Raw genomic sequence first — 21,659 nt, forward strand, 5'->3', positions numbered from 1 at the left:
TTTCTTCCTCTCTCTGCTAAAGCAGTTAAGAGCATAGCATCTGGGTTATGCATGTGTGTGTAAGTGTGCTCCACAAGGCAGTTACCTAGCCATGAAGCGTGTAAACTGCTATGATTAGTATGTGGAGGGCTCCTGTCCAACTTTTACTGTTCAGAGTGAAATTCAGACGTTCTCTTACATTGTGCCTTTTATTGCTAATTTTTTATCTCATTGACCACAAATTCATCAGGATAGGAACTTTTCAACATCTGGTTGTGATAGAGGGAGCTTGTGTGTGTCAGTCTATGTTTGCCCATCTGTGTGCATATGGGTAGTTGACATAAAATTCTTCAGGAAGTTGACATGTTATACTCCATCTAAAACTATTGTAAACAGCATTTTTTAAAGATTGTTTTGTAATTATGCATGCAGCATTTATTACCTCATATTAACTGAAGGATTATATTGAGTATTAAAAAAATTATAATTTGTCAAACCACAGGACCAATTGAAAAGAACATGTGAAGGCAAAAAGGGGATTAAAAATGGTGATCATCAGTCACAGCATGAAAATGTTCACCTTTATTCTAACATTCATTTAAATTTTAACCTAAAATATTGATTTTGATTAAAAAAAGAAAGCTCATAGACATGATAGGGGCTGTTCACACAGGATGCGTTCTTGCATTAAAAAAAATTGTAGAGAGTGATATCTATGCATTCGGTTAAAGGTATGCCTTTTTTTAAAGATTTTTAAAACTATTTAAAACAGCATTTTCCAAATTGTTGTAATATTATTTATACAATTTTTATATTATGCATGCATCTTTTATGACCTCACGTTAATTTAAAGACTACATGGAATATTTGTACTGAAAACTATTTATTTGTCACACTGCAGGATACCTGAAAATATTGTATTTGTTTACAAAAAAGCTAATGGACATGTTAGGGACTGTTCACACAGTACATTTTCTTGAACGAATGGACACAGTGTTGAAATGACATCCCTGCTTCCATTACCCATATATACTGTGTGTATTTTTATGGCAGAACCTGCATATTGCTGATACAACCCGGTAGGTTTTTTTTTAATGAGACTCAATGTTAGCTGTTCCTAATGCAGTCCAGCAGTTCTTTAGATTCCTGCATATACAGTTACTTGTTTTGACTGTATAAGACTGTTCCTTGTTAGTTCTGCATGGCCCCCCAGGAGGATGTATGGAAAAGCATGTTTTATCCCTTTTTTATTCATTTATCTTCTTATTTAGCAACATCTTTGAGGCTGAACTGCGGGTTACACTTACACGCATAGTTTATCTAAGCCGACAGGGAAAAAGGGAGCTGATTACACACTGTAAACCAACAGCTCTTTGTCGGCATGCATTCATTTGAATACATTACATGCGTTGCTTCTCTCATTCATCTCTCTGTTTCATGGGCTGTGAAAAAAAGACTTGCTGCCTGGGGACCGCCTATCACAAGCGCTACCCCTTGTACCCAGTCTCCATCAAAGAGGCATTAATGAGCGTGCTCAGTGCAACTCTTAAATTCAGTACAGTACACAAAACATTTGACAATATCTCTTGATACAATCCACAAGCAGCAACACAATAAGCTCTTGATTGTTCACAAAATGCAAAATAAAGGGCCTCAGCTTAGGAGGAGGTTTTCATTTATGTCAGTGCTTGGATATGCTTATGTGTTGTTTTGGGAGAGACCAATAAGGGAGTACAGAAAGAGCGATCTGGCTAACATAGTAAGTGCTTTGACATCAAACACATCTACACCCCGCTCCAACAACTAGGACTGACCCATAAGCTGCAGCATTTTCCCTACTAGCATCTCCGGCGCTGTGTGTATTTGTGTGTCTGTGTGTGTTTAGAATGAAGAAGTATAGAATTAATGATGAAGGACAGCTCGGGCTTAGACTTAAACTTAATAACACTCCCACACACATATATTTTCATGCACTAACAGGTGTTTTTGTAATTTCTCCCATCTGATTCCACACCCACACTCCCATTCTGTTACATATTTAAAAAAAAGTCTCTAATATTTTTTGTGATTGTTTTCTCAGACAAACTAGGATTTAAAGCTGAAGTGTTTCATTTTTCTAATGCTCAAAATACTTTCTCATATACCAATTTATTTGCAGAAATAACTGCAAGTAAGCCATTTGAAGGTTGATTTCCCTGAAAAGTTTAAATACTGAGGCCAAGTAGTGTTATCAACATCCTGACCATCCTGACACAGCAAAATTGACTCAACCAATGGCTTGAGTTTGGGGCAAGGCTATATGTTTGGCTGACCAATGGAAGATGGGGAAGTGTTTAGGAAACTTGTTTGGAAACTTTTTTTGCAGTTCCATTTAGTGACACTAGTGGCGCAGAAACACTTCAAATTTAAGGTTGTGTCACCAAACTGAATTGCAAAAATAATTATTGAAAAAAAAAAAGTGTTTTCTAAACACCACCCCATCATATAATTGTTCGGAGGAACAATTAATCATGTCGTAAACACATTTGGCTTTGCCAATATTGCTGCTTTGGGCTGCAGACTTTAGAAACGTAGGATGGCAGGAGAAGAATCGTTCATGTTTATGAGTAAAGCCCTACCTGATTTGTTTAGGGTTAGGGGTGGAATTGGGTGAAAATAAATCAGGTAGCACTTTCCTGATGTGTATTACTGAATTGTCCAATGAGATATCACCTTTCTCACAAATATAAATGACTCTTCCCCTGCCATCATACATTTCGGAAATTTGTCGTCAGGCTGGACACACATTCAAACAAACAGAGCAATGTTTTTAAAGCACCAGAGAGAGACACTTTTCTTGGAAGTCAGTTAACAAATGTATTAATTATAATTGTCTACTTACAGAAAGATGGGACAGAAGAAAGAGTATTAGCATTAAAAATATTGATTGCACACATAACTTTTTAAAAAGTGTTGGCCAAACTGCATGGAGACAATGGCAGTCACTAGCATGTCCCCATCCACCCCTTTAAGCAGCCCCGTTTGAACTGGTCCTGAATGAGAGCTCAGTGCATGTGCTGTGTAGTGGGAGGTGAGCTGGCAGACTCACAATAAAGTCATCAATTTAGACCTTTATTTCCCCCCTCTGCTCTTTTATTTTATTGTTCCAAAGCAGACACCCCATTCACTAATGCTGATTTCCTGTCTTTTTATTCTGGTTCAGTTTGAGAACCTATCCAAGAGAACAACATCTAAAAAAGAGTGTCTCATGAGACAGGGACAACCTGTGGTTGTATTTGCCTTAAAGGGAAGCATCAAGTATATCAATGTTTGTGCGAAGTGGTGGTCTCTTTACAATGTTTTTTTTTCACATGTATCTTTTAACTGAAACAACTTGTTATATGGGATTGGCTACATGTTTATGAGATGTGTAGGATCATTTTAAAGTCATCCATGTGTTTCAGGTTTTGGATGTACAGCCAGAGATGGTGGAAACTTTGACAGATGGAACAAGAGTGTGCGCCTACTGGAGTGAACGTTCACGCTGTCTTTATCCTGGATATGTCCGTAGAGGTAAGGTGTATCTCTCTCTCACACAATGATACACTTAAAGTGTCCATACAAATAAACACTAAAAGCAACTCGCATTTAAAAAATACATACAATGTTCATTTATTACTTAATTATCCTCATTGAGGCTCCTATGGTCCTCATCTCATATTTAACTGCTTATTAAAGGAACATTCCAGGTTCAATACAAGCCCTCTTAAACCTGCTATTTAGACCAGCCTTACAAGGTTGGGAGGCCAGACCAGCAGTCAAGTTTAGGCTGGATTAAGATGTTTATTCCAACAGATAATTAAATTGGCTCCAAAATAATTTTAACATACTAGGGTTAAAATACACATTCAGTCATATGCATGCTATGTTTGTGTTTCTCAGGAGGTCCAGGTGAGGAACAGAAGGAGGGCAGTGTCATGGTGGAGTTTGACGATGGTGACCGGGGATGGATTTCTCTCTCAAGCATTCGGTTGCTTCCACCAGGCTACCAAATTCACTGTATGTTTCTACAGATAAACACATTGATGCTTCAATGTAAATAAAGTCTCATGTTTTGCAGTGATAGACAGTGTGCTCGGTTTCTGTGCTTGTCACTGAAATCATGTGGCATGGTTGATTTATTACAGGTGCAGAGCCATCACCAGCCCACCTGGTCTCGCCTACCTGCCGCAGGCGGAAGAGCTCCACTCAAGGGAAGATAACTCAGCAGACTGATGTGTCCTCAGAGCGTTCTGCTAACGCAGAGACCAGAAAAGATTTTGTTAAAGGCAAGCCAGGTGTGAGACAACTTCTGCGACATCCACATTTTCACAGTTTCCTAAATCCTTCAGTCTCACATTGATGTTGCACCTCTTAAACTTTATTGATCCTGCTGAAAAGATCAGCTTAGACCAGAAATTCCTTTGCTGTTCTGGGCTGGTGTATGCTAGATAATGTTGGTTTGGTGCTGGTCTTTGCGGTGGACCCTTAGCATCCTAAACACATCATATGCCTGAGTCCAGCAATGCTGGTCTCTTTAGCAGGAGCACCATGTCATAACTTACATACCACACTTATGACTTACATACCTGTTCATCCTGTTTGTGTTCCATTTAACCTGCAGTGAATGAACTAGAACATGGTGCATCAAAACATATAGAAATATCTGTCAAAAAGAATCCAAAACATGTCTATATGATTTAGTGATTTAGTCACTAAATCACAAGGTCTGTCAGGGGAAACTGTTGGGTAGATGTTCCTCAATGTGTTTGATCCTAAGGACATGCTTCACTACCTTTCCCACTTCCTGTTACTGTAACTGATGCACAGACACACACACCAAACAATTTATTTAATGTTTTAGCCAAAGAAGTCTTACCAGATTCCATTAAAAAATATGGAATAGATGAGGACAAAGTGAGACACATCAAGTGAGAATAATTTGGTTAACATTTATAATGAGCTATTAACACATCAACATTAATGAGATCTGTGTTCAGAATGAGATCTATTTCACTGAACAAATGTTGTTGAGGGTACTAGATGGGGGTAACTGGCGTCAAGGTTGAATGCCACTTAACTATAGAGTCTAACTGTCATAGATCTGACTAAAACCTCAGAACTACCAGTATAACAACTCTGCAGATGTTATCTGCAACAGTAGTTCCGCTGTCAGGCATATCTGTTTGTATCTGTTTTCTCTAAGGGGCTGAAGGTAGTTTCGTAATAAGTTAAGGTTGGAAAATGCAATGAATTATGACATGACTGATTGGAGAGATTGTCCTATGTCCTCATAGTAATATCTTTGGTTGTCACCCTAACCAGGAAGGCCAAAATCAACCAATTCATCATCAAAGAGCTGTTTGCCAGAGAATGTGACAGGGACAGCTTCTCCTCTTCTTGGCTGGCCTGTTGCTGCCATGTCCAGAAGGAAACCTTCCATGGATTTCTTCCAGTTTAATGGATTAACCAAGAGAGCTCTGAGGGCAAAGGAGTCAGACATGTTCCCCTTACTTAGTTCAACCATGGCCACCCCAGCCAAAGGGATCTTCAGCACTTCCTTTGAGGTAGATTCCTTCAGCAGCATTGCAAATGGTTGCACATCTTTTGGAAATCAGCAGCTGACGACAGGCCTGTCCCTTGGTCATAAGGGTATCTCTAGTTTACGAGGTAGAAAGACAGCAGACAGGAAGGAATTTCTGGTCAAACTAGACCATGAAGGGGTCATGTCCCCCAAGACTAAGAATGGAAAAGCATTGTTACTCCTTGGAAGTTCAGAGGTGCAGAGTTCTAGTGGTGGGAGAATGGAGAAGGGCTTCGGAGCCAAAGGGATAAAAGAACTGACCTTGACAACGGGCTACTCTCAGTCTCTTCTTCTTGTCAAAGATGCCAAAAGGAACAGTGGCCATCTTCTCAAAGGTTCATCAGACATTCGTAAGCACTCTCAGGGTCTGGGGCTTAGTGAATATGCAGATTATGGGCCGAACTGCCACAGCGACTGCCTAAGCTCCTATTCAGATATAGATGAGGATGAAGACGAGGAGGAAGATGCTAGGAGAGCAGCAATGCGCACAACTGGAGGCTTTCTGTCTCGTCTCTCTGTTTCATCATCATCCTCAGGGTCCTCCAGTGCGTCTAGTTCAGGCTCATTGTCCAGCTCAAGCATTTGCTCTTCTGACAATGACTCATCCTACAGTTCAGATGAAGAAGAGGCATCACAGCTTCTCCTACAGGGTTGCCTGTCCACTCATCATAGATTGCTTCAACAACAGCAGCATCCTGAGCCCCGTACTGCCCATCCACGTAACAATTTTGGAGCCAAAACCATGAGTATCTCTAACTCAAAGGCTGCAGTTAATAGTAGTACAGGGAAACCTTCAAGAAGAAAGGATATTGCCAACAATTCTGCCACTGTAGTACAGTCCAAATCTTCCAAAGACTTTCCTAAGAAGCAGAAGTTACCATCTCCAGATGGTCCACCCAAAGTGTCCACATTCATGCCAGGGCGGCAGCTGTGGAGGTGGTCTGGGAACCCAACTCAGGTAATTATCTTCATTGGTTCTCCTGAACTTATTCCAGTTTAATACCAAAATGGAGGCAGGATGGAGTCACTTACAGTGTTCTTTCTTTTTTCATTCCTTCAGAGACGAGGATTGAAAGGAAAAGCAAGAAAACTCTTCTACAAGGCCATTGTTCGGGGCAAAGACACAGTCCGAGTTGGTGACTGTGCAGTGTTCCTCTCTGCTGGTCGACCTCACCTGCCCTTCGTTGGCCGCATTGAGAGTCTATGGGAATCTTGGTCCAGCAACATGGTAGTTAAAGTAAAGTGGTTCTACCACCCTGAGGAGACCAAACTTGGCAAAAGGCACCGGGATGGGAAGGTAATCACCACATTGCATACAGTTGCATCTTAAAAACTGGGCTTTTTTTTTTTGTATGAAATTAGGTAGACTTTTATCAATTTAAATGTTGTTCTATTCTTTTTTCACAGCATGCCCTTTACCAAAGTTCCCATGAGGACGAAAATGATGTCCAAACCATCTCTCATAAGTGCCAGGTGGTGAGCCGAGCTGAATATGAACTTCTCAGCCGTGTCAGAAAACCGAATAGCAACAGTCAGGATCTCTACTACCTGGCTGGAACTTACGACCCCACCAGTGGCCAACTAGTAACAGCCGAGGGAGAGTCAATTATCTGCTAGTGTTTGAAAATAGCAGGATGCACTACTGAAATCATAATTTCTCTTTGGGAGATACCAGAAATGGCTGAAATCAGGCCAAGATATGAAGCTAGCATGATGTTGGAAGTGATTTAAACCCACAGCCATGGGTTTCTGCAGCAACTTTCATCTCCACTCTTAGTCATTGGAGTAATGGTGTATTATTGAATTAATTGTGGAGAGGACAACTTGTGGTGATTGCTCTATGAAGGCTCTACAGACATGGAATGTTTTATTATTATTATTATTAATTTGTGAAAATGGTAAGGCACTGTATTTGTTCAGAGTAGGACATTTAGAAAGATAAACATGGACTGGATGTGTAGAACACTGACTGTATTGTTGGATTTGCAGAGAGATCTTTTGTAAAGATCTTCACTGGTTATACACATCAAACTGATGTCACCAGTACTTTTGATTTCCCAGCAGGACCAAATACACTGTTACTATGAACTGTGGTATGATCTGATTGTTTGTGTGTTTGCATGGATGAGGTGGTACTTCTTTGCTGTATGCAAATTTGTGAAAAACCATGTGCGAATGTAGAGATCATCCAAAAAAACAAACAGGAATAGGCGTGATTAGAAGGCCTAACTGGTGTTCTTCTAAATTCAATGATGCTCTCACAGGTGTACAGTGTAATGACCTCTTTTGACAATTCCAGGGATTGTTTTTATTTTTTAATTTTCTCTTCTTTTTGATGCTCAGATAACAGAAAGTCAATATATAAACAAGTCAGTTTATGATCTGATATTTGTGTGTAAACAAACAAAAGGAATGATTTTTCCAGTCAAGCCATACATTTCTGTACCTATTGCGTCTCATTCAGGTGTATAGTTGTTTTGTTTGATGTGTGTAAATATATAAATATATAAATTAATATTAAAAACAACAAACTGTAAATGTAATATAAATGAAGAGAGAACTCTATTTCTCTTTATTGCTCTTGATTGTGTCAATTTTCTTTTGGTTGGTTAAATAATAATGGCTGTTTTGTTTGATTGGAGGTTTACTTCAGAGACAGGCTTGATCCTTAGTTACTGAAAACCCTCTTCACTCGTGTCGATGAGGAGGTTTGGGAAAGGTTTTACATGCAGAGCAAACAGTAGAACCAACACCATGCAGTCCAATCAGCAACTTGGTGATAAACTGGAAACAGGCTGTCTGTGTCCACTTCATTATTATATTTTTTCTTTCTTTTGCAGTTTTATTTAGCTTCGAAAGGATTCTTTTGTTTTCTTTTTCTATTGCATTTCATTGTCTCTTTGATCTAATCGGAAACAATTTGAACAAATAAAATGAATAGCTCTCATCTATGTTAAAAAACACTATTGTACTTAGTATTACTTAGTATAAATCTGGCATCCAAAATATTAAACCAAAGTTTTAGAATTGCACCAAGTAGTGGAATTGCTATACATTCAACTGCAATAAATTTGTAGACTTACGAACTAAGGGCACTTGCAATGTTTTTTTGCCTGATGTACTTTAGATGACTGACAGCTAACTGTGCATAAAGCTTTCAGAATGGTTTTGTGTTGCCTAAACACCTGAAACATTCTCAGAATGTTTTAGCAACGTTGTAGCAGTGTCGTCCATAGACATTTTATTTGCAAGGGGTGGGAATGAAAATACAAACGTGGGCAGACACTTCCAGCACTTGAAGCCTCCTGCTGTCCTATGTCTTGTGATCATGAAGGACAATCATTTCCTGTTAGAAAGGGCAGTTTAAAACAGATCAAATCTTAAATACTGTATTGCCTCTTGTCACTTTTCTTCCTGCTTTGCCAAAAAAATTTCTGTTTCTTTTTTCATTGTCAACATGTACGCTTATTTGTTCAATATGCAAGCCTGTACAAATTGTTCCGTGTTGGAATTGTGAAAAAAAGGATAAATATGCCTTTTAATCCTAAAGGATGACTTAATTTTTTAATGACATTGTTGCTGTTACACTGCAAAAGCTAAAGCTTTAAGAAATATGATGTGAAAATTAATGTAATGTCACTTTCTGGGTCTATAATAAGAATTAGAAAAAGATAAATACAAATTTTTATTTTTGTAAACAAACACTGGATTCAATGCTTGATATACTGGCACCACCAGCGTGCCATGAAGTTGGTCAAGCCTCAAAGGAATTAGAATCATTGTGTTACCTTAATTTGAGACCCACTAGGAACTGATTTTTATGGTGGATGTTCTTTTTGACCTTGTGGGGAATATAACTCTTAAGATATTTCCACTGTTAAAACATGTTATTTATCTTAATTTTATTGCATTCGTGTTGCATTTAATAAATAAATAAAAAAAGCTATATTACAATGCATCAGTGGTTTTTTTTTTCAATTTTGGTTGATGTAAGTATATTGATTTTCATTGTTTTAATTAATTTTATTTTCAGTTTAATAAATACTGTAAGTTCCAGTCCTCTAACCCACGGGTTTTCAAATTGGGGTCCAGGGACCCCTTTGGGGGTGCAAGGGGCCTACCTAAATTGTTAGAGAAAATAAAAAGGTAATAGAAGAGAAAAAAGTTACCGCTTAACAAATTTGGCATCACTGTTTAATTGTACTTTAGGACTGGTCAAAAATTATGAAAAATAATTCTTTATTAATGATTTTTATAGTTTTTAACAGTAATAAATAATTTTTTTTTTTTTTTTATTACTGTTGAAATCTATAAAGACTATGTATATATATATATATATGTTTTTTATTTGTTTTGTAAGGCCATTTTATCTATAAAACATCTTTGGAAGAATATTTATTGTGAAAATATCTATTCAAATCATCCTGAATTTAATTGAAAATGTTTCTCCTTGATCTCATGTGTATATATCTAATGTTACTCTAATAGTGGGTAGAAGAAAAGTTTGAATTCTTTTATTTTTTATTAATATTTGCAAGATTTTAGTACAATAACATATAAAAGTAAATTATTTAATTTAGCAAACATCATGTTGTATAAATTAAAATATATAGCTGTTTTACAAGCTATAAACCTCGCAAAGGTTTTGTGATATTTGGGGGTCCTTGGCATCAAAAAACAAAAACCTGCTCTAACCATAAAACAAATCTCAACTGATTGGTAGACCATATTTGGAGCAGATTAAAAGTTTAAAAAACATTGTGAATCATGCCCAGATTTGATTTTCCAATTTTCTGGCCTATGGTTATCAAAACCCCATTCTCAATGTGATTTAGCAGACAACCATTAATTTATCACAGCAAATGTTCAGAATAACACCTCTAGTCTCAAAAAAATGTCTCTCTTTTTAGTAGAACCAGAGACTATTTAGCAGAGACAGGCCACTTCTATTAAAATGAATGGGAGAAATTGGACCACCCAACGGATGTAGAAAAGGAAATCCCAACTTACAGGTTAACAGCCACCTTTTAGATACAGACATTGCCTGTCAATCAACTCGAGAACACGCATGCATATTAACTGGCATCCATAGCTAGAAATAGCTGCCCAGCCTGCTCTTGTATGGTCCTTTAAGTGACGTGCGTCAGGGCTTCAAATGCTCCGCTTTGACCGCTAGGTCTGCCACCACCGTGGCATCACAGAAGTCGAATTTTCAAGTTTGCACGGGAAGAATGCGGAAGGTTTGCACAGAAAACAAAAAGGATTGCCATTGAACATAAAAAAAAAAATTCTAATAATTACATTGCCCAGTTGCATTAATAAAGAGGACTCGCTGAACCTCCTCTTGGTACATTAAACAAAGAACTGAATTCTCGGGATTCTCAAAAACAAAAAGTTTCATTATCAGTATACAAAACAGACTTAGAAGACATTCCCTATCCATTCACAAAGTTTGACAGTTTTGAAATATTTCTTCTTGTTTTGTACTCTAACAGACATCATTAGGAAGGCAAAAAGCCTTAACGAAAATCACAAACTTGATTTATTGTTGGATCTGTCATTTTTGCAAGGACAGATGCCCAGTAATGAGGGGTCAGAAATTAAAGTAGACAGAAGTAGAAAATTGCTAGAATGCAGCGCAATGTAAGGGTAGCCTATTGCTGAAGCCAATGCTTCACTCCATACTATTCAAAACATTTGGCAATGCTGACATGAGGGACAGAGCCTGCTCATATGTATGATATTATTAAATAGCTTCCTATTAAATTACATTTTCTTATAAACAAATAGTTTTTATTACAAACATCATGTAATGTTGAAAATGATGTTCCAGTTTGTGCTTACTGAAGCAGTTTTGCTGTAGAGAACACAGAAAGCTGACTTTAGGTCATGAAAGCAGGCCATTTTCTCCCTGTACCCCCTTCAGAAGAGAGAGAAGAGGGGTGATAGAAGTAGGGTGAGAAACAGAGGACATAAAGAAAAAAAGTCTGCTAACTGCGAGTACATGTTTTTGACAGGTTATCCTGTAAGTAATATACATTTTTAAATCCTACAACTGACCTGGGTGAAATCTAACCAGACATGTCGATAACATGGGTCAAATATCAACCCGAAATCAAAGAAATATCTAATCTTTTCTATATTTTGAATATAGAAAATTAAGACTGTTATTTACATTGTGGCATTATATTTTATGAGACTAGCCCAAACATGAAAATTCTCTCATAGTCTCATCATTTACTCACCCTTATGCCATCCCAGATGTGTATGACTTTCTTCTGCAGAACACAAATTAATATTTTTAGTAGAATATCTCAGCTCTGTAGGTCTTCACAGTGCAAGTACAATTGTAGGCTCCAAAAGCACATAAAAGAAGCATAAAAGTAATCCATGTCACTCCGGTTGTTTTAATACATATCTTCAGAAGCTATGTCGTAAGTGTTCATGAGAAACAGATCAGTCATTCTCCACTTTCACGTTCTTCTTCTTTTGTTTTTGCCTATTCTCAATTTTCATGCATACCACCACCTACTGGGGAGGAAGGAGAATTTACAGTAAAGAAGCTTCTGTTTCTCACCCACAAACATCGTTTTTGGAGCATTTTTGGAGCTTCAACATTTTGGCACCCATTAAATTTTGAGCACCTACAGAGCTGATATATTCTTCTAAAAATGTTGTTTATGTTCAGAAGAAGAAAGAAAGTCATACACATCTGGAATGGCATGAGTAAAGATGAAAGATATTTCATTTTTTGGGTAAATAATTCCTGTAATGACCCTGATAATAACTATGGTAAAGGCATAGTTCACCTATAATTGAAAATTCTGTTATCATTTACACCTACTCATGTAGCTCAAAACAGTATGACTTCCATAGAACACAAATCCATTTCTTTCATAAAACACAAAATAAAATGTTGAAGAATATTAGCCAGTTTTTTTTTCACACTACGTTTTGCTGTTGGGTCTGACAGATACTTTATGCTCTATGTTCCCCCCAGAGACACATGTCACCCAGGTGAGAGAGGAAGGTTTGAGCTGCTTGTACACTCGCACAGCCTGAGCTTCTTTTCACCCATTCACTAGTTTGGTACTTGAGGGCAAGACTGACCTGAAGAACCAGAGTTAATGAGCTCACATCAGTCATACACAGAACATGAGACCCATCCATGCATCAGAGGTATATGACCACAAGGGAAGGAATTTTGTATTAGTTTGCGTGTTTCATGAGGATAGCTAAAAACTAGCTCCAAAATTATCATTCCACAAGCGCTATATGTGAATAAACTTTGGTGGATTTTACTGACTAATGGGCTGGTATCTTTTTAGGAACTGAAAAATAATTCTTTACATCATTGTTTCATGTCATGCTATATTTATGTATCTATTAAATTATCATATACATTCAGTGAACACTTAATTAGGTACACCTGTACACCTACTTATTCATGCAATTATATGTGTGGCAGCAGTGCAGTGCATCATGTAGATACGTGTCAGGAGCTTATGTTAATGTTCATCCATCAAAATGGGGAATGGGCAAAAAAATGGGTTGCAAACAGCATGAATCCATGCACCCAACCTGCCTTGTATCAACAGTCCAGGCTGATGGTGGTGGTGGTATATGGGAATGTTGATGGTATGGGGAATGTTTTCTTGGCACACTTTGGGCCCATTTATGCTACTCAATCATCGCTTAAATGCCACAACATATTTGAGTGGTCAAAATTTACCCATCATCTAATGGCTACTTCCAGCATGATAATGCAGCATGTCACAAAGCAGAAGTCATCTCAAACTGGTTTCCTGAACATGACAATGAGTTCACTGTTCTTCAGTGGCGTTCCCAGTCACTGGATCTGAATCCAATCGAACACCTTTGGGATGTGGTAGAACAGGAGATTCGCAGCATGAATGTGCAGCTGACAAATCTGCAGATATTGTGTGATGCAATCATGTCAACATAGACCAGAATCTCAAAAGAATGTTTCCAACATCTTGTGGAATCCATGCCATGAAGAATTGAGGCTGTTTTGAGAGAAAGGGAGGCCCTACCCAGTTTTAGTATAGTGTTCCAAATAAAGTGCTTAGTGAGAGTATACATGTTCAGTGTAATCGACCTGCCTAATATTGTGTAGGTCCCCCTTTTGGCACCAAAACAGCGCCAACCTGAATCTCAGAAAAGCATTCTGAAATGCTATTCTTCTCACCACAATTTTACAGTGCGGTTATCTGAGTTACCGTAGACTTTTTCAGTTTGAATCAGTCTGGCCATTCTTTGTTGACCTCTCTAATTAGCAAGGCGTTTCCATCTGCAGAACTGCCGCTCAATTTAATTTTATTTGTTTTTGGCACCATTCAGAGTAAATTCTAGAGACTGTTGTGTGTGAAAATCCCAGGAGATCAGCAGTTAAATAAATACTCAAACCAGCCCATCTGGCATCAGTCCTTTTGGCATCACTACCTTTAACTTGTATCTTTTTGGAACTTTTTGGGCGAAACTTCAGAAATGGATGACTTTCAGGTAGGGCTGGGCGATAAAACGGTATCGATATATATCACGATAAAGAAAACCCACGATAAGCTCGATGTTTACTGCGTGTCGCTAAAACACAAGCAGTGAAATCCACTCAAAGGCACTCACAGCGCTAGGAGAGAGCTTGCTCCGCACCGCTGCCAATCCTATGATCCACCCTGCGAGCATGATTCTCGGCTTTCATAGGAATGAATTGAAAACTCTCTCAGCTTCGCTCACAATGTGCCAGTGGTAACGTAAGGTCAGACTGGATGAACTTGCTAATGCTAGCTTCCTTGCTAACAATTAGGTTATGTTGGACACCGGATTGATTCCATCAAGACTTCATGACAATGGTTGCGCCCTCTCATCATCTCTAGTGAAGAGCGTGACAGAACAACAGTGATGTGGACAACAGCTCTGATCTTTCTGCGCTGTAATCTTGAATATTGTTCTCGAGCACCAAACATGCATAATTTCTGCCCTGTCCCGCTCCGCACGCGGTTCCTCTTTTCCCTGCATGTGTGTAGACATGAAGCGCCGCATGAGTTAACGTGGTTTAAAGCACCTTTTAGACCAAAACGTTTTTCCCTTCTAAATGTATCTTTATTAATCAGCATGTTACGAGCCTTTAATAATAAACAAATCGATTTCTGTTCTAATTTTGTGAAAATTAATTAGATGTCTGGAATGGATAAGGAAAGACTAAAATTACTAGTTGGTAGACTAGTCTCTCACTTTAATGAAAATATACAAATGTTTTTTTTTTTTATTTATGTTTTCTAAATTGTCTCTCGGGACACCCCTAAACCCACATTCAGCATCATTCCACAGTCACAAGCACTTCTATGCCCCATACTTGGGTATCTGAATCTAAAGATATATAAAAAAGATTTAAAAATATGTAAAAATATTCCTACAAATACTGGACTGCTGTCACTATGCTTCAGAACAAACAGATGATCTTTTAACATTAATTTTCAATTGATAAACGGTAAAAGATGGTAAAATTGGTAAAAGATCCCGCAGACCCCACTGCATTGGCCGTCTCTGGACCCCCTGTTCAGTTGTGTAGAGACTATTTTGACTGTTTAGAATAAATTTTTCTTCATTTCTTCCATCAACTTTGAAATAAAAAAAAAAAGTGCAATGTGTAAATGTACATCGTGATAAATATAGATATCGAACAATATGAAATATCTCAGTTTTAGAGACCAGGTCATGTCAATGCCACAGTGTTTTTTATGTGTATGTGTGTGCGTGTGTGTGTATGTGCGTGTATGTGTGTGTGTGTGTGTGTGTGTGTGTGTGCGAGAAGGCAAGTATCTACACCTCAGAAATGTCCTGCCCTCTGCATGACCTCCTCTGGCCCGCCTGCTTATTGGCTCTCAGGAGGACGAGACGAGAGAGTGTGGGGTGGAGTAGTGGGGGGTGGCATTCTCAGTGAGGTGCTGTTGGTGAGAAGGAGAGCACTCACAGACCCCTCTTATGGTGGGATTGGTTTGAAGGCCCAAGAGCTCATCCATCATGCAGTGTCATGCTGCTGAAGGGACCCAAACCTGTCTGTGTTTGAGAGTGGAGACATACATAAAGATGGAAAGAGAGAGACTGCTTCAACAATACAAATACACCATCATTTGTCATGCCAGTAAAGTATGTTGAAGCAGAGAAAGAATCTGGCAGGGGTGAAAGAGGAATCACAGCACACAGCATTGCTCTCTCTCCTCCTCAAACACACTCTTTATCTGTCTGAGTTTTTGCATTTATGTGCAGTTTTGCTGATTCACTGAGGTCACCATAGTAGAGGTGTGTCCTGAAAATGGAGGTAAAGACTTGTAAAATGTCATATGATCTTTGCAGAATCAGTGCTCTCAGGTGTGCTGGAATGGTGTGTTTAAGCCGGTGCCACACTAGCCGATTTTATCATTGATTTTCAGGTGTAAGCTTCATTTACATAATTGCCAGCCAGTAGGTGAGAGATGGAGCACACATTAGCATCTGCCAGCTGGAGGTCATTATTCACTTGACCGTCGGGAACAAAAACTGTACTCTCTTCAAGTGACCAATGAGCTTCTTCTTTTACTGAAGAACTGACAAGACATCAAGCTGATCTGAACGTTTTCATCTCAACTGCAGCTGAATATCATAAAAAAACGCAAAATGTAATCAATAGTGATTCTGTCACCTAGCATTTTTCCTGCTTTTTTCTCCTACTGTACACTAAATGTCTAATGAAATCAGAAAACGAAGCCAGAACAGTCTGTTTTTATTGAATGTAATTTCTTTACTAACTGAAAGTATATGGACATACGCATTTTACGGCAAGTCTTGAGGGGATAAACGCACAATCACACTTTCATAAGGTATGTTACACCATGTATCACATCCTAAATCACTCTTTTACAATTGCTTATGCTCACAGAGTACTCATGTTGTTCAGCTGACAAATGACAGGGAATCAGAGAGAGAGAGAGAGTTGCGGAGAGTCTGTATGTCTGTCAACCATCCACCATTCTTAATCGGGAAGTGTGTCATACCTCCAATTAAAGAGAGCGAGATCTCAGCAAAATTGTCTGCATTTGTGACACCCTCTGCCAAAATCAAGTTGTTTAGAGTCTACCAGTCTGAAGCCAGCCAACTGATAAAGACATAGTTAACGCTTAATTAAAAATTCTGTTATCATTAACTCACCCTTGTGTTGTTTCAAACTGTATGACTTCCATATAACACAAATCCTTTCGTTCATAAAACACGATTAAATGTTGAAGAATACTAGCCAATTTTTTCATATAGTCTATTGGGCCTCATTCATGAAACACAAGCTAAACTCATTTTTACATCGTCCGTAAAGCCATTTTGACGTAACATTTTCAGATTCATCACGAAAATTAGTGTATTTTCAAAATGTTAGTTGCTACAAACAAAATTTACTCTTGCCCCCAACCATGAGTAAATCGTGTTTAAAGACCTGAGTATACCTCAGTTGTTCGCATTGCTGATGGTATGCGTGACGGAATTTGGTCATCAGCACAGTCCGCGTTGCCTGACCTCGCGCTGCCCCAATTTTCTCGGCCTGCGAATATGGTCATCATCTGTGTGCATCATTGCCGGCCATTTACTGTACTAAAAGAATATCACAAAGCAGTCATAGTATGCATGCGTCGAACGCGTCCGTCTGCACTCAGGGTCAATGTAGTATACTCAGGAAAGCAGGAAAGCAATGCAGTTGTTAGGGTTACCTTGTCTTGTTTTACCGTTGCCCCTTTGGTTTCCATTTTTGTCCCTTTTGTTTTCCATAGGTTCACTTTTGTCCCTTGTTTAGCTCCACTGTCTCACTAGTCTATTGTTTAAAGAACTACACTTCCCAGTATCCACCTGTCATCATCACTGCCATTTTGTGTCTTTGTTCACACCTGTTTATCATTTGTAATCATCCTGTCCTTGTGTATTTATATCCTGGTTTTTGGTTCAGTCCTTGTCTTTCGTTGAATGTTGTTGTTAGCCTGGTATGTTTCCCCTGCCCGTGTTTTTCTAGTTTTATGTTTATTGCCCGTGTTTTTCTAGTTTTATGTTTATTTCCCCATTGAGGGTTTTTCCTTTGTGTTTTTGTGTTTGTAATACTAAAGTAAGCTGCACTTAGATCCGCTCTCCTCATCTGCCTTTGCTGTCTGCATTCGTAACAGCAGTTAACCAAAGTATACCGGGGCCTTAAGCCATCCGTACGTTTTGTGTTCTTTCAGCCAAACTGTTATGACTACGTTTTCACAGAAGTGAAATTAAATAAGTATGAAAACATTAGCTAATAATTAAATGAGTAAAATTAATTTTAGTAATAACATAATTTAGTTAAATAAAAACCGGTTTGTCGTTTTATTTTTAAACTATATAGGCTACTTAATTAAAAACATTTCTTCGTCCTTCATTTATTCCTTCAAAGTTTATTCCCAACTCTGCTTCATACATTTTATAAAGTTTTTCCAGCAGAATTGCTTGGAGCAAAAAGAACCTTGAAAGAATGGAATGCCAACTATTGTGACTGATTTGAGAGTTTCATTTAATATGAGCTCTATAATTTAGGTTTCAAAATTTTTTGTATAGGCATCAATAAGTTCAGATGATAATGTATGGTCAATGTTAATGCTGTTAAAGCTATAAATAGCCTAAACATGTTGCGAACAGGTGCGAACATTATACTATAGAAAAAGCCCGCTAAGTCCTTGCAAATCTTTATTAGCTTACAGCCAGCGGCGGAGCTAGGGGTGGCCAGGGGTGGCCGTGGCCACCATGGACCGAATTGGCCACCCCACCTGCAATTGCTGTTTTAGTCATTTTTTGGTAATTTTTTGGCACAATTTAGTTCTTTAAAGGTGAAATCATCTCTGTACAAATGTACAAACTTAACATGCGCACACATCAAGGTCGCCAAAGCTCTCTGTCCCCGGTGTCACTGTATCTCTGCCCCCACAGTCCGACGATATAAAAATGCTGCCTGAACATTTCTGTGCCACCACAGACTGATCGCTTTACTCTGCCTGGCCACCCTGTTGAAAAACTTTGAATTTTTTATAATTTGCCCATTAATCAAAAACACTTGGAAATGTCATTCATTGTTCTGACATTGTGGGAACCCTGTATTTAAGAAGACTTTAGAGTCCTTTTGAACCTTTGAGTCATTCAGACTACTTTGATTGTACTTTTTCTTTTTTTTTTTGGGGGGGTCATTTTGCAGCAACAACATTCTTTGTGTTCCACAAAAAGGAAACATCGAAAGAAAGAAAGTTATTACAACATGAGGTTGAAATATGACAGATTTTAATTGTATTTTTGGATAAACTATTCTATTAGTGAAGAGCTATTTGGATTCTTGTAATAACCGATAAATAGTAATAATAATGCTAACACAGAAAATCAGGGACTGAGACTGTAAATAACATTTATGCACAAATAAAACCAACATGCTCTAATAATCAGAGCATCTCAAATATGTAGGCATTAAGAACTTACAAATACTACTGAAAACAAGTTCTCTCCCCCATTATATATCAAGTGGGCCTACACAGTGTGTGTGACTCCATGTACATAATGCAAGTAAGCAATGTAATGCAACAAAACGTCTAGGTTACTGTTGTAACCTCCGTTCCCTGATGGAGGGAACGAGGCGTTGTGTCGAGTGAAGTGACACTAGGGAACTTTTTGAAGGCATCGGTTACCTCTGAACTTGAGAAAAGACCAATGAGAAATTGGCAGACAGAATTTGCATGTCCCTCCCCCAGACATACGGGTATAAAAGGAGGGAATCATGCATCTGTCCATTCAGGTTTTGCACTGAGGACCTGAGAATAAGGTTCGGCCATAGCAGTGGCTCGGTTCAGCGTCGTAGCTAGGTGGACACAATGTCTTATTCCCTCCATCAGCGAATCCCTAGACGTTCCTCGTCTGTCGCTCACTTTGACGTTGTGTCAATTGAAGTGACACTAGGGGTCCCTATTCAATCAAGCCATGCACTGAACCGTGTACGTGCACTGCTGATGCAGGTTTCGCGTTCCAAAGCAAAAAGGCTGCGTCAGACTGCACGTACCCTTCCCCAACGCCCCATAAAATCATCATAACATTTTTAGGTTCCCCACACCCCGAAGGGGGGAACAAAGCGACGTGCCAAGCATGGGAGCAGGCTGCGCCAGCCGTGCCTTTTCTCTCTCTATGTTTCTCGCATAGAGTTAAAGCGGCTGGGGCCATCTTAACGCTATCGCACACATCGGGGAAGGAGTTCTTTTCGAACTCATATTCTTTCAAGGGGAAAAGACTCCGTGGAGACCACCACCTGCCCAGGCTGGGGGGAGGTAAAGAGTGGTCAATTACGTCACATGGGTTTTCAGGTCACATGTGGGAATGGCGCAGTGGTAGATCCTCCCTGATGTGAGGGAGAAGTTGCTACAAACACGGCGACCGGGGGGCAGCGGGGACTTCCCAAGGGAGATGTGGGTCCGCCCGTAGGGAGACCATACTGCGTAAAATACACTGAGGGGTATTAATCCACAAGGGCCCATCCTGTGGCGTACCTATTCCAGTACAGAGTAATTTTAGTACACTTAGTGTGTCTGGTCGGGGATTTTCTCAGCTGAATTCGCAGACCAGAGGGCTAGGGAGGAATATCCAGGGAGCGGATAGGGAGGAATATCCAGGGAGCGCAAATCTAGTGGACTCTCTCAAGGTTGCACCGCGCTCACAGTGGCCCAGGCAAGCATAGCAGACATCTGCGTGTCAGGCTTAAACTGGATGAACAGACCTGGAGGTGGCAGCCCAGTTGAGTCATCAGCATCAGACACCGCTGTGACGCTCTCCGATGCAGCGGCGAAATCATCATACAGCTCGCGGGGTCCGAGGGAGTAAACAGACTGGTCGTGAGGCGAGCTGCTCTCACCTCGAGCCCGAACGGAAGCAATCGAGAACAAAAACAAAAAAGTAACGCAAAACCTTAGATATTTTTTATTAGGTGTACTTTTATAGCATTACCCACCTTTCACCTTCTCTCTCTCTTTCTATCACACTCTCTCAGCATCCTAAATTCTAGTGTCCCTCTTATGAGCCATGTGTCTAAATAAATGACTGTCAGCTGCACAAAAGTGCTTAACATGGTGATCCAGACCAACCCTGTGGAGATTGAGGAGGGGGGCTATGGGCATGGAACCTGTCCAGCTCACCCCATCCATCCCTCTTACAGCCGGGGCCCCTCTGGCCCCTGTGCACACAACATATCCATCCACAGCACATTCAATGTGTGCGTTTAGGTCAATGTGCGGAACGATGTGCCAGCGATTATATTGCACGCTGCCCTTGCACAACACTGCACATGTTGATGTTTTTCTTGCAACATTATTAAAACCCACTATGCCATTGGTGTGATTCTCTTAGCTGTCACAAGTTTTTCTGGTGAGTTTTGAAGAGCATAGGTGATCAGCCAGGTAGAAAAGTTAACAGAGAATTTGTTCTCAACAGGTTTTGCTTCAGGACCGAGATTTTACACTGGATGTAAAGTAGCTTCTTAACACAGTACCATAGTAATTCAGTTGTACAAAAGTATGTTCTGAAAATCAAACAATGAAGTTTGTTATTATTACCATGAAATGAATAGGCTCAACAATATGTAAAATTGGAAAACTGACAAATCGGTAGACACATAAAACAAAACCTGAATTAAATATTATATTACTGTATTTCACATGGCCTTATTACCAAGTTACAGATATCAGTATAATTGGACATATGGCCAATAACAAAATATATTGAAAGTGTTTATCCTCCCATTAAAAAGTTGATAAGCCTACAGGTTTTATTATCCTACTAATAGGATATTAACTATGCATGATTATTGGTTAGTAACATTTTATTAAAAAAATGTTTTGGCCCTGCTGTCCATGACACTTTTCGAACAAACCTGAGACTATTGTCAAAATGCACCAGTTAAGATCCATTTTGAGATTTTATTTTTCTCCCACACTTATGTAAATGTGATATATAAAGGGAAGGGTGCCATCTCAAATGCAGTTCAAGACTCCCAAGTTCT

At 39.2% G+C, this 21,659-nt stretch overlaps 1 protein-coding gene across 4 annotated transcripts in view; it reads left to right on the forward strand.

Annotated features, from left to right (window-relative positions):
- The window catches only part of LOC127633866 (BAH and coiled-coil domain-containing protein 1-like), a 119,159-nt gene extending 109,624 nt beyond the window's left edge, over positions 1-9,535 (forward strand). For all 4 annotated transcript variants that reach the window (XM_052113230.1, XM_052113232.1, XM_052113233.1 and 1 more), the window contains 6 exons: positions 3,423-3,531; positions 3,901-4,017; positions 4,146-4,295; positions 5,323-6,539; positions 6,642-6,878; positions 6,989-9,535. In XM_052113230.1, the coding sequence (XP_051969190.1) occupies positions 3,423-3,531; positions 3,901-4,017; positions 4,146-4,295; positions 5,323-6,539; positions 6,642-6,878; positions 6,989-7,198 (2,040 nt within the window). In that variant the 3' untranslated portion in view covers positions 7,199-9,535. The remainder of the gene's footprint in view (positions 1-3,422; positions 3,532-3,900; positions 4,018-4,145; positions 4,296-5,322; positions 6,540-6,641; positions 6,879-6,988) is intronic.
- The last annotated feature ends 12,124 nt before the right edge of the window (positions 9,536-21,659 follow it).

This window comes from Xyrauchen texanus, chromosome 40 (genome assembly GCF_025860055.1).
Source record: "Xyrauchen texanus isolate HMW12.3.18 chromosome 40, RBS_HiC_50CHRs, whole genome shotgun sequence".
Classification (NCBI taxonomy): Eukaryota; Metazoa; Chordata; class Actinopteri; order Cypriniformes; family Catostomidae; genus Xyrauchen; species Xyrauchen texanus.